Source organism: Octopus sinensis, linkage group LG1 (assembly GCF_006345805.1).
Source record: "Octopus sinensis linkage group LG1, ASM634580v1, whole genome shotgun sequence".
Taxonomy (NCBI): domain Eukaryota; kingdom Metazoa; phylum Mollusca; class Cephalopoda; order Octopoda; family Octopodidae; genus Octopus; species Octopus sinensis.
Window position 1 is genome coordinate 61917039 of NC_042997.1, and position 14599 is coordinate 61931637.

The 14599-nt window shown below is 37.4% G+C and overlaps 1 protein-coding gene across 7 annotated transcripts in view; it reads left to right on the top strand.

Annotated features, from left to right (window-relative positions):
* LOC115219553 (serine/threonine-protein kinase OSR1) overlaps window positions 1–14599 on the top strand; it is a 249692-nt gene that overhangs the window by 93251 nt on the left and 141842 nt on the right. For 6 of the 7 annotated variants that reach the window (XM_029789762.2, XM_029789764.2, XM_029789765.2 and 3 more), the window contains exon 3: window positions 3487–3592. The exons of the other annotated variant lie outside the window; for it this stretch is intronic. In XM_029789762.2, coding sequence (XP_029645622.1) covers window positions 3487–3592 — 106 coding nt within the window. The remainder of the gene's footprint in view (window positions 1–3486; window positions 3593–14599) is intronic. 7 annotated transcript variants of the gene reach the window in all.

A 14599-nucleotide genomic window follows, 5' to 3' on the forward strand; every position in this document is an offset into this window, starting at 1 on the left:
TTTTGGGGGGCACATGGTGTAAGTGGATGAGTATCCCACAAACACTTGTATCTTTAATGTAATCATCAGCTATTTGAGCTTACATGTAGAATCCACCTTATGAGCTTTCACAGTTTCTATCTTCCACCCAGTTGTTTCCAGTTATGAATGCTCTGCTAATATGATTTGGATAAAATGTCTATTACTGATTGTCTGCACCTGGTACAGCAAAGTAAGTTTTAAGAAAGCCCAGAAATAAACAATGTTCCTAGAATAAGCTTCCTTTTCTAACTATTTTAGGTATTAATATCTCTTTTGTATGGAATCTAGGCATCGCTGTGTGATAAGAAAATTGCTTCCCAACTACATGGTTCCGGGTTCACTTACACTGTATGACACCTTGGTTAAATGTCTTCTACTGTAGTCTCAAGCTGATCAAAGCCTCGTGAGTGGATTTAATTACTGGGGTCAATTCATTCAACTAAATGTTCTTCAAGGCAGTGCCCCAGCATGGCCACAGTCTAATGGCTGAAACAAGTAAGATAAAAGATAATATCTAGTCTCTGTAAATTGGCAAGCTAGCTAACTTACTCATACTCCATCACTGATCTTTGTGTCCTTATATTATTTACATTTGATGGATATTTGTCCTCATCTTTATTGTTAATGCAACGTTTCGGCTGATATACTCTCCAGCCTTCATCAGGTGTCCTGGGGGAATTTCAAACCTGAGTTCTCATTCCTAAGCTATGTTTCCAACGTTATTATTATTATTATTATTATTGAACTTGGAATTGAACTTGGAATCTTGGGGTTAGTAGCCTGCACTCTTAACCACTGCGCCATGTAGTCGTGGGCAATTATGGAGTGAATTTTTGGGTTTATAAATCTAATATTTTCCTATACTTCCTTAATACCAGTTCCCATATGCTACTCATATCTGCACTAGGTCTGCTTAGGAGGTTACTATGTCCTAGCATGTGTGCTGCCTTTTTGAGTTTTCGTATTTTCCAGTGGTGTTCTCTGACTATTATTTTAACTTCATCCCACAGGGAGATACACAAAAGATTTCAGCCTAGAAGTGTGCTGTTGTGAAATGAACTGCAAACCACATAGCCATGCCTTTGCCTATAAATACTTGGCTGCCGTGATTGTTTGCTACCCCCTCTCTCTCTCATGTACACACACAACATATTTTGAATGAAGCACAGGCACAGATGTGTGCTTTATGGTTTAAATGTTTGCTTCGCAACCATATGGCTTCATGTTCAGATCCCACTGCATGCCACCTGGGCTGACCAAAGCCTTGTGGATAGATTTAGTAAACTGAAAGCTTGCACACGTGTGCGTGTGCACATATGTGTGTTCTTGTCTTGACATTGCATGATAGTTATAGATGAATCATACAAGCAGTGTTGTTCATTTCCAATCTTCTGTGAAAATGTTTGGCTATGGGGAAATATCATTTTAGAAACAGATGAGGGTCAGCAACAGGAAGAGCATCTGGCTGTAGAAAATCTTCCTCATTAAACTCCATCTGGCCCATGCAAGCATGGAGAAGTGAATGTTAAAACAATGATTTTATATATATATATGTATAGGGTAAAAGGGTTAGGACCTCCTTCGGTCATGAATGACCATGGGATTGCACTTAGAAAGTTCCCCTTCGAGGTACAAGTTCTGGCAAGGTTGTTTATAGGAGACCAGCAGTTGCCCATGCATACCAGACTCCCCGCTGACTCCACTGATGTTAACCAAGAGAAAGGCAAAAGCTTATACAGCTTAGCACCAGTGATGTTGCAACTCATCATCTCTGCAGCTGAGTGAACTGAAGCAATATGAAATAAAGTGTCTTGCTCAAGCACACAACACACAGCCTAGTCTGGGAATTGAACTCATAACCTCATGCTTGTGAGCCTAATATATACACACATATAGGGTGTTCAGAATGAATTTGGCAGTTAGCATAAAAGGAAAATAAAGTACAACATCTCACCCAAAAGTAAAAGTATTTAAAAAAATTTTTTAAGATATCAACTAGATAACAGTTTACTCAAAATAGCCACCCTCAGCTTCCACTGCATCATCAAAATGGCTATGGAACTTGCCACAGGTGTTCCTCACTGTGTCATTGGGAAGACGTTCAAATACCTCCTTGATCTTGGCCACAAACTTGGCCTTTGTGTTGCAGACAGAATGGTTGGTGTCTTTCTCAACTGCACTATGTACATAAGTAATCCATAGGATTACAATTGGGGAAATTAGTCCATGTTACATCTTACAGCCATTATAATGTTCACAAGCCATAGACCTTGGCCTGAAACTAGATTAAATAAATAAATAAATAAATGAATATATATATATCATCATCACCATTACTGTTTTTGCCTTCACTTTCCTATGCTTGCATAAGCCAGGCAAAATTTGAGGCAGATTTTCTTAAGCTGAATGCACTTTCTGTTGCCAAATCTCACCTATTTCCAAGGAAGATAATAATTTCCCTATTTCTTCAAATATGAACAGTATAATGCTTGGACATGTTTCCACTGGTGATTTAAAAAAAAAAACAACAAACAAAAAAAAAAACACTGCTTGTATGGTGGTGATGTAATGTAATTTGCAGGCAGTGTCAAACAAGGGGGTTAAGAATACACACACATGCACACACACTGAGTTTCTTTCAGCTTCCATCTGTCAGATCCACCCAAAAGGCTACAGTTGGCCTGTAACTGTTTTAGAAGACGCCTGCCCATTGTGCTACGCAATGGAACTGAACCTGAAAATATGTAGTTGGAAAGTGAACTATACATACATAGAAACCCACGCACACTTAATACACGCATTTACATGCACACACACATGGAAAATATGTAAGCAGATTTATGCATTGTTCAATAGTTCTTGATGTGTGCATGGACACACACACACACACACACACACATTTACAGACTTGTACATTTCCATTTTTGCATATAATATAATAAACATGTTATGTTTGAAAAGCATTAAAAGATGATGTATTTTTTTTTTGTATACATTTTAACAATAGCAACAATGTTTATTCATTTATGCCCTCTGTTGGGCCTGTGAAAGATTATTTCGTGTTCTTTCACAGTCTCTCCTGCTCATTATGGGATCAGTCCATAACATCAGCTGTGTTAAGATTGAGCTCTTGATTTACTACATAAACGTGATGTCTGTGTCAACCTGACACTAAGAACTAGAAATAGACATTAATGTATTCCTGTATTATTGTGTGAATACGTGCATATGTGTATGTATTAATAAGGGTTTGTTTAATTTTGGGGGCTGGTTATTGAAATGAAATTAATAGTTCTGTTTGTTGCCTTTTTTTTTCTATTTTCAGATAGGACCAAAAGAAAAAAAAATACCACAATGATGTTTTAACAAATTCATATTTTTATTTACTTATACATGCCAACATTATTATTTTTTTGTTCTCTCTTCCTTACTGATTTTGTTTATTATCTTGTCTTTATTCAACAGAAAGAAATTCAGGCTATGAGCCACTGTAAACACGAGAATGTGGTTGCCTATTACACATCATTTGTAGTGAAAGAAGAACTGTGGGTTGTTATGAAGTTGTGTGGAGGTGGGTAGCTGTTTTATTTGAAATCGATATAATGATGCTTCTGAAAAGAGTGACTGCTGATAAATAGGCAAACTTTTGTATTTATATTTTTTATAAAAGCATTGTTTTTTGTCAGTTTGCATAGACTTGTTTAAAATTTTTCATTTTCTAAATTGAAAGACTGAATTTATGATATATAGATTGAAATAAAATATTTATTTCCAGACTGTTGTACCAAAAGTATATGATTTTTTTTCTTATTGTTAAGTTGTTACATATACATACATAGATATTATACATGTATCTATACATATCTATACAGTGGGGGAATTCTTAGCCATGACGTTATACAAGCATTAATCTAATTCAAACAGCTGTTTAATGTAAATTTGTGTGATTTAATAATGATTTGTATACACTGTCTGTTTATGTTAGACTTGAATTTCTCAGCCTGTAAGCACAACTTTTGTTTTGAACAAAATGTGCTTATGATTTGTTGGTAAGGTGAACAAAACAGTTGGATATGAAACAGCATCAGAATATTATCCACTGAAAGCAGAACTATTGGTTTTTTTTGTCTATAATCTGTATTTGTAGATAAATGCATAAGACTTAAAATTGGCAAAAATAAAAAAAAAATCTAAAACTGTTAGCTATAGGTGCAGGTGTAGCTGTATGGTAAGATACTTGCTTCCCAACGATGCAATTCTGGGTCCCATTGCATAGCATAGCACCTTGGGTAAAGATTGTTCTACTATAGCCTCAAGCTAACCAAGGTCTTGTGAGAGAATTTAGTAGATGGAAACTGAAAGAAGCCTCTCTCTCTCGATTCGTTTCATTTCGTTTCTTCTTCTCCCAGTACAGTTTTTATATATATATATATATATATATATATATATATACCCTCCTTCTTCCCATCTTTCCTGAGCGTCCAATAATACTTTATTTGTTCCACATCCTTGCGTTGTTGTCTTTTTGTATTCTTGTTTGGATTAACTTATATATATATATATATACATACACACAAGTGTTGGACAAAATAATGGAAACACCTTAAAATTTCAAACAAATTTATTTTAATATATATAGGCACAGGTGTGGCTGTGTGGTAAGTAGCTTGCTTACCAACCACATGGTTCCGAGTTCAGTCCTACTGTGTGGCACCTTGAGCAAGTGTCTTCTACTATAGCCTCGGGCCAACAAAAGCCTTGTGAGTGAATTTGGTAGACAGAAACTGAAAGAAGCCCGTCGTGTGTATATATATATATATATGTTTGTGTGTCTGTGTTTTTCCCCTCAACATTGCTTAACAACCGATGGTGGTGTATTTATGTTCCCATAACTTAGCGGTCTGGCAAAAGTGACCGATAGAATAAGTACTAGGCTAATAAGTACTAGAATAAGTCCTGGGGGTCGATCTGCTCGACTAAAGGTGGTGCTCCAGCATGGCCGCAGTCAAATGACTGAAACAAATAAGAGTAATATGGGGGTAGGACCCCCTTTGGTAGTAATTACAGCTTCAAATCTATGAGGTATGGACCCGTACAAAGTTTGGATTGTTTCCAAAGGAATTTTTGTCCATTCTTCAGCTATAACAGTCTCCAGTTCTTAGAGTGATGATGGTGGAAGATATCGACTCCTTACTTGTTTTTCTAAAGTACACAATAAATGTCGAATAATATTGTGATCTGGGGACTGTGCTTAATGGTATTTTGTCTGTCTTTACATTCTGAGTTTAAATTCTGCTGAGGTCGATTTTGTCTTTCATCATTTTGGGGTTGATAAAATATATACCATTTGAGCACTGGGTTGATGTACTTGACTTAACCCCTCTCCTGAACTTGCTGGCCTTGTGCCAAAATTTGAAACAAGTATTATTTCTTTTCTCCTGCAAAGTCATGAAGAACAACTTATATTCATCAAATGAATGATATAAAGCATTAGCACCTTTGTGGTTAGCTTTGTTAGGACATTTTTGTTTCTTTTTTCCACCATAAACTGACTTTAGCAGAATGGACATTGATGTTAACAAAGTGCTCATTACTAAGAGGGTTATGCAACATCTAGGGGCCTTGCGCCAATTAGACATACTTCTGAGGTGTTTGTGAGCTAACACAAATGCAGATGACCTTTAAAACTATTTATCAGTTGATGATTGTATTCAGAAGCCATCTGGAATTTGATACATAGCTCTCAACAGTTTTGGTCAATAACCAGAAATTGAATCTCAGTAGCTTTGAAGTTTGGGTGCTGGTCTACTGAGTTCAAGCCTTACTTCATGTACTTCAGTGTGCCTCCATTAAGACTCTCCTCTCATTCTTGCCTAATTCAGTCAGCTTAAGCAGGTTTCATTGTTATTTCACATTTGAATAGTTAATTACAGGAAGCTCGTCCAGCTGTGAAATCAAGTGTTCTAGTGATATATGTAATATTAGAATGAGCTGTTTGGGCACAGCTGTCTTGGTTGCAAATGATTTGGCATGGCTGACAAGTCATTCAGTGACAGTACTTTTTGGCACTGGAGAGACATGCATTTGAACATGTGGGCAGATAGTTGTACAAACCACAGCAATAATATTATGTATACTACAGAGATAGCTAGTTTATTTCTGACTGTGCTTGTGCATGGAAAAGCTGACCTAAAATGAAGTTCCTTCATGAGACATAAAACTCATAGGGTTGGTTTCCTGGATTTTGTAGCAACGCAAAATGATGTGTTTTGCTCAAGAACAGAATGCTTCACCTAGTTCAGGAATTGAAACTACAATTTTACAATCATGTGCCCAACACCCTAACCACTAGGCCACACACCTCCACAGATGTAAAAAATTTTTTAATACAAAATGTGTATCTTTAAATATGGTTATAGATTCTGTGAATTGGAGATGAGTAACCATTTGCTCACTTTTTGATCCACTTCCCTCTTTTCTTTGTGGCTCTATCTGTGTTCAGTTTTAAGTGAATATGTTTATGTACTCACAAAAATCTGTATGTGTTTGTGTGTACGTACGTATGTATGCATGCGATGTTATTGAAAAACGCTAGAACAACAAAAGGTATGTTGGATAGGAAGTTCATTATAAAACCGTCAGCACATCTTCTTATTGGTAAACGATTTAATGTGTTGAGTCTATTTTTGAGAGAGAGAGAGAGAGAGAGAGTGAGTATGTGTGGTGTGGGGAAGCATAGAAAACCAAAAAAATACAAAGAAACAAAAACTAGTATGTTGTGATAAATATTATTTTGTGTGTGACTTCAAAGATTATGTTGCAATGGCCCTGTAATAAAACTGCACTGATGGCACTTGTATCAGTTTCCTCTGTTGCTGATTGATTGATTACAGAGGCATTGTACTTTGGTTGTTTACGGTGTATGGGCTGTTGTAAATATTTGGCTGTTTTGGGTTTTTTTTTTGTTAATTTCTACATACAGTAACTCAGTAGCATTGTGAAGCACAATTTTCAGTTAGGTAGATAGGGCATATTTATAGCAACTTGGAAGTTTGTGGTCAGAAGGCTCTACTATTTAGGACCAAAATTTTATATGTATGTGAGTGTGTGTGTGTGTAATTTAATTTTCCAAACTGTTGATTCTCTCTCTGTCACTAGTCTGAGTGTCTTAGTTTAGTGTATTTGTTCTGATGAATGAACACACAAAAGCAAGAGATTCATACTAGCTATGGAGTGAATCATCACCTTCAAACAAATAAACTGTATTATATATATTAAGTATTCCTTCTCTCATTTGTACACACACACACAGACATTTATATGTGTGTGTAATTCATATATGTATAGGCACAAGCATGGTTGTGTGGTAAAAAGCTTGCTTCTCAACTACATGGTTCTGGGTTCAGTCCCAGTGTATGGCACCTTGGGCAAGTGTCTTCAATATCCTTGAGCTGACCAAAGCCTTGTGAGTGGATTTGGTAAACAGAAATGGGGAAAGAGCCTGTTGTGTGTGTGTGTCTTTTTGTCTGTGTCTGTTCCCTCCCACCACCGCTTGATAACCGGTGTTGGTATGTTGAAGTCTCAGTAATGTAGCAGTTCAGCAAAAGCGACTGATAGAATAAGTACCAGGCTTAACAAAATTAAGTCCTGGGGTCAATTCATTGAACTAAAAGTTCTTCAAGGCAGTGCCCTAGCAAGGCAGCAGTCTAATGACAAAAACAAGTAAAAAAACAAAGGCATGAATTGTAGACATTTTTGTTCCCCACCAATTATAAAATCTTGTCTAACATACTGTTGTGCAAATACTGAAAAATAGAACTGTCTGAAAATTGTCTTTAAAATATTGATTAATGTGACAATATACGCATCACAGCTTGTAAAACTTGATATGGATAAGTGCATACAAAATATCTCTGGGTATCCAAGATATGTCAAATGTAAAAGGTCATATTTATGTGTGCATGTATGCGTATATGCTTGTGTGTGTTTGTGTGTGTGTGTGTGTGTGTGTATATATATATATATATATATGTAAATGTTGGTAATCAATTTAATTGACCTTTATTATTGTTTTTATTTTATTGGCATTGGAGGCTGAAATACTGAATCAATCGTTTTAGCATTTGAAGAAAGAACTGTGAAGTGTTTAGTTGATTATCTTCCCCACCATTCATGTCAACATTTTTTTGTCTGATAATATTAAGAAAATAGGTGAAAATTTATCAGGTAGATGTAGATTATTCACTTGACAGCAGTAGAATGCTGATAGTTACTGTATTAAATCTTGAGAGTGAGGAAAGACAGATTTGATCTTTGAGATTCAGTCTAGGAACCATGAGGGTCAAAACTAAATGTTGTCTTGCTGTCTCAACCATCTCTGTGATGGTGGTGGTGGTGGTAATGATGATGATGATGATAGTGACAGTGGTGATGAACATATGATCCAGACTACAATTTTAGGGAAAGGTTTATAGTAGATTTAATCAACCCTAGAACATGAGGGGTCCACTCCTTGTGGTGGCTTGTGTACTTAAATGACCCTGAAAGCTATGCCAGCTGAGTGTAAGTTCCTGGCAGGGCCTACCATACCGGACAGGTCAAAGGATAGAGGCCAGACTAATATGGATTACTTCTCCCCTGAGGTAAAAACAGGTTTGTGTAGGGCCAACATCCCTGCCTAGAAACAAAGAGTTACAGAAGTATCAATGACAGTTCAAAACCGAGATACAAGAAGGAGAAAGATAAACTAGAGATGAGAGCAGTGAAAAGAAACTGTTGACAGCCTATGCTCCATAAGAGTGAAGAAGGGTTTAAGTAATACGAACATGATGGATACTTAATTTTTTATTCTTCCTGGGTCAATAAAATAATAGTGAAACTCAGCCCACTTAGAACACAAAATGTAAAGGACGGCAGCTAACTACTTGGCAAGATATTTTGTTAATCTCTCTACTGATTGTGCACTCTTTACATTGACAATCCTTTCTACTATAGGCACAAGACTTGGAATTTGTGGGGAGGGCAATAGTCAGTTACCTCGACCCCAGTACTTGATGACTGATACTTAATTTATTGACTCCAGTATTTGACTGGTACTTAATTTGTCGACCCTGAAAAGATAAAAGGCAAAGTTGACTTTGATGGAATTTGAACTCAGAATGTAAGGCTGAATGAGATATTGTTAAGCTTTTTGCCCAGCGTGCTAACAATTCTGCCAGCTTGCTGCCTTACTCCTTACACTATTAATGATAATGCTTTTTAACATAGGCTTAATGCTAATAGTTGGATCCATCCTACATCAGACTACAGTTGTTCAACACAACTCCTAATGATAATTCTTTTTCCTTGTTATATCTCTTGTGGGTCTGTTGACTCAAGAAGGAAGAAAGGCAGAGTTGACAAGAATTGTTCATGAACTCTGATCGTAATGGTACTTGAGAGATTTTGGCTGGATCTCTGCAATTTTATTTTATACTGCTACTGCAGCTACTGCAAGCACTGTCACTGCTGCTGGCGATAAATGATTTCTTTTGATCTAGGAATACAAATATATGATTGCAGAAGAGGAAAGAACCTACCTTTGATTTATTGATTTTAATTCAATCATTCTGTTGCTGACTTTATGCCTGCTGCTGTGCTAGGTCATTACAGGACTGGGTCATTACATCACTGAGTCATTACTGCAGTGGTATTAGTCTGAACAAGTTTCATTTCAGTCATTCATTCTCTTTCTTGCCAGTGTTCTGTGCCTTTGAATGTCTCTCTAAGGTTGAGGAGTAGCTTTCAAGCAAAGTTGGTGAGGTATTTGTTGTTAACGTTCAGATTTATTGCTGGTTATTGTTTAGGTCCAAGGTATCCCTCATTGAACTGATTTAAGATTAAAAGTATTCCAACCATGACAATCCTGTCTTGTTTTCAGGAATGCTGAATATAAGATTGTATTATTCAATATATCCTATTTTTTAAATGCAGTAAGGTGTAATTTGAGAAGGAGATTTGGCTGCTTTTTCTAACAAGTGACCATGTAAAGGCTTCCTCATTGGCTTGTCAAGCATTTGTACTTTAAGGGTCGAGTGAGGAGTCACTTTGTGCAGAAAAGGATCTTCAGAAGCTGCAGTTCTGGATATTGAGGAAGGGCGGAATTGGTAAAGTGCCAGACAAGATGCCTTGTATATCCACTTTGTTTTAAGTTAAGTTTCATCAGACTCCCCCCCCCATTTGCACCCTTCATTGAAGTGTGTACCTATTATATCTTAGAAAGTGACTCAGCCAGTTATACTTCAGTCTTACAAATTAATAGCTTAATGCCAAAGTAATAAAGATTGTTATTATTTTAAAGAGTGGAGGGTTGGCAGAATTAGTAGAACATCAGACAAAATGCTTTGTACTGAGTTCAAATCCTGCCAAGCTCAACCATGCTGTTCATTCTTCTGGTGTTCATAAATATCAGTTATGACAGTAATCCTCCCTACAGAAAAAAAATCATTATTACTATTTCTGCATTGCTGAAATGTGAACCTTTGAATTTATTTGCACCACATTAATGGATCATACTCATCTTATCTCTCTAGATCCTCTGCATTCATTGTATTCATTGTCGGTTATTTGCTGTCATGCATCATCACACTTCATCCTATTTATTCTACTTTTCATACAGATACCTCTTTGCCAACATTTCATGTCTCTAATTTCTGTAGTTCAGAGCATTGGTATACTGCTTACATTTATGCTACTCTTTTATTTTGTTAAGTTCAAGTCGGGTGTAGAGTTTTTTGTTTACCTAACTTTTATATGTAGTTTCTTGCTGTCTTTCACTCTTTTACAAGTACATCACAAGTATGTTGTTGATTTCTTAAAGTTTAATTACTTATTATAAATCATTTACAACACAGAACTGCAAATGCTTGAGCCTAACTTGCTTTGTGTCACAGCATTTATGCTTATGTATCTTAGCATAGCTATTAAACTTCCCTGCCACAATTATGACATCCCTTGTTATTTATTTTTGATGTCTCTTTCTCATACCACATAAAAAACTAATATCACTGCTAATCTGTTCATTCTTTTTGTGGAAAATAATTTTAGTTGCTTTTTTTCTTCTTTTTGTTTTCTTTTTTACAAAAGCCTATCCCAACCCTTTCACTTCATATTTATTACTTATTTCAAATAACTTACCTATACTCTTTCCCTGCAAGAATTCTGGCCAGTGTATGCTGGTACACTAATGTCCTAACTCCTCTATTACTTGTCAATATTTGCTTATAACTTCACAGTCATTATAACATTGTATTGAATGCTTAGCAGTATTCATTCTGGCTTTCTGTGCTCTGAGTTTAAATCTACTGTGCCAACTTGGCCTTTCTTCCCTTCAGATTCCTTAGTTCCTTTCCTTCCCTAGTCATATAGACTCATAGGGCTGACTTCCTGGTTTCCTTGGCGTATATATTCCCCACCTGGACGGGATGCCAGTCTATCTCAGGGTTACTCATTTTTGTTAGCTGAGTGGACTGGAACAACATGAAATGAAATATTTTGCTCAAGAACACAATGTGTTGCCTATGCCCAGCCTAGGAATCGAAACTACAATCTTATGATCCTAAGTCCAACACCCCAACCACTAAGCCATGCGCCTCCATGTCCCTTCAGGATCACTAGGTAACCTATCACTCTAGTACTGGGGTTGATTCTTTTCTCTTTCTCTCTGGAAGATTTTTAGCTGTGATCATGCCATGAGAGGCATGGGTTTGCCCAAGTTTAAAAAATACCTAAGATACGAGTACTTCTTTGACTCCATCTGGAGTTGAGGGCTCGAAACTTTATAACATTGCTATGTTATCATTAATCCTTCAGAGGAGATTTAGTAGGGAAACAAGATATCAGTAAATTGATGACTGTTGCGGAGTGCTCCCTACCTGTCACTCACCATCCTAATATACACGTCACTAATATAACACTTGTTAGCCCTGCTAACACAACTGGTAGTTATTTTAGTTGTTGTTTAGCCTCAGATCAACCTTGATAGAAGAAAGTTGCAATCAAAGTAGCTTCTGCCTGGACTATCTTGCTTATTTGGGGTTATCAAAGGCTACATTATTTGATGTGTTCTCCCTGTTTTCAGGACAGTAAGGTGTGATTTAGGAGAAATTTAATTGCTATTTCTTGTAGGTTAAAGAGAATGTAGAGGCTTGTTAGTTTGCAGTATTTTTCAGTTTACTCTATAATACTTTGGTTTTGTTAGGAGACCAGGTGTATATATATCAGAACATCACTAGAATTAGATAACTTATCTTTGTAAAATTGGAGTATTTCACAACTCCTATCAGTTAATTTCAGCCTGATTTCTTTCCTAGTTGAATACTTGCTGGTACAGAATGAAGAGTGATATCTCTCTCCTAAAGTGGAAGCTATTGGGAATGAGATAAAGAGGCAAAGTAAAAAACAGTAAGGTGTTAAAGTGAATAATAACGGAGTAGCACTGGCTGAGAATGAAAATGTAATGAGAATCACAATTTCAAGGTGGTTGGAGAAAAGCGAGTTAGAGAGTGGTAGAACGCTGCACTTGAAGAGATGTAGGTTCACCTTCATGAACTGATAAGCAGTACCTGCAGCAAGGCGCTGTACAGGTCGATGGATTGTGATTTACACACTACAGTTAGTGGTAGGTGAATTGTATATCAGTTACAATAGACGTAAGAGTTAAATATATAAATATGTGTGTGCGTGTGTGAATTAGACATAACTGTTAATTCAAAGTAACTATATCCATGAAAAAGAAAATGAATTCTATGTATCAAATGTAGTTGAGATCCAAGATGGAATCTGTATGGTTGTAATTTGGGAGAAGTACAAGTACAAGTAAAATGGCGACCTGGCAGCTGGAGTCTTAGAGTAGCTGTCCACCGAAGTTCCATATAATATGGGAATGAAAAGGAAAAGGAGGAAAATACAATGTTACTAAAACAAGACACATTCACAAGTAGACAAACAAATGGTTTGATTAGGGGATAATCAATTTGGCGAGGAAACTAAAGAGAAAATATTACGACGATGACCACCACAGATCTACAATGGAAGAATTCACCACGTGTAGTTGAGGGTAAAAGAAATCGTTGAACGACAGTAAGTACGTCCAAAATTTATAAAGCAGTGACATACATACATACATAGATACTTGTAGCACACATGTATACGTGCAGAGTGAAAATAAATCACACTATTTAATGTGACGGACTACACTGCAAAAAAAATCAAAAATTTCTTTCTGTTTACAAACTTTCTCCGTGTCTATACGCACAAATACTTTATGTATACACACGCAATATTTAAGAAAAAAAGGATATACACAAAAAAGAACGAAACATGTGTATATACACACACAATATTTAGAACAAGGAATATACACAAAAAGAACGAATCAAAAACAAATATTTTATATTTTACTTTTATCGTATTGTTGTTTACATTTTCTGTCCCTACGGATGACCAGAACCAAAGAATCGCCATGGTGAAATCCATAGCGGCGTGCGATAAGACTGGTCGCTGCTGCTCTAAAATAGAACACTGCCCAGAAAATCACACCTGCCACATCTGTACGGAACCCGAAATACGTTCCGTAATCGCTGGGTCGAATGTGGGACATGTCTCATCTCTGTCTGCCTCCAATGTGCCACGGACTTTCAGAAGATCCCAGGCCAAAAAAAGAGCCATCATAATGCTATGATGGATAGACTCTGGAAGATGGTTCAGCTTAAATCTTGGACTTTTCAGTGTCAGGCCTGCGTGCCTCCACAACCGACGATTGTGTCTCCCCCTGCCCACTCCCGTGGAGGAGGCGGAACAGCAACAGCAGCAACAACAAAATCAACCACAACCAGAGCAGCAGCACAACAATAGAGCACAGCAGCAGCAACAACAAAATCAACCACAACCAGAGCAGCAGCAACAACAAATCAAACCACACCCAGAGCAGCAGCAGCAACAACATCAACAACAACAACAGCAACAACAAAATCAACCACAACCAGAGCAACAGCAGCAACAACAACAACACCAATGGACCAGTGCGTTTCTTGCAGAACTGCAACAATCGATCTGTGCTTTAAAAGGGGAAGTAGCAGGAATAAAAGCAACCATTCAGGTTGGACTCCACAATGAGGGGTTCTTATCGAATGCTCTGCTAAAGAACCTCCCTGTACCTGTGCCTCTTGTCGCATTTAAGACCGCGGATTCTGCCACCCATGAAGTCATTGCCATTGGGGTGCCAGAAGACATGGCTGATCTTCAGGCTTTTGCTGCCAACTCAGCCAAAGACCTAGGCTGCGTTCCCCCAACGGGTGCTATCCGCCTTGGACGACCTGGCCCAAAACCTAGGCTCATCAAGTTGTCTTTTCGGACCCCACTGAGGCAACCTCTTACCATCTGGCCTCAGTTAAAGCTGGGCGGGAAAATCGGACCACCTTCCGAACACGCCCAGGCTTACCGTCCGATGTACGCCCGAAGCTACGTGTAGTGGCTTCCCTGAATAGGAACTCAGCTCTACAGGAAAGCTTCAGTCTTCGGGAAGATGGACAAATCTGGA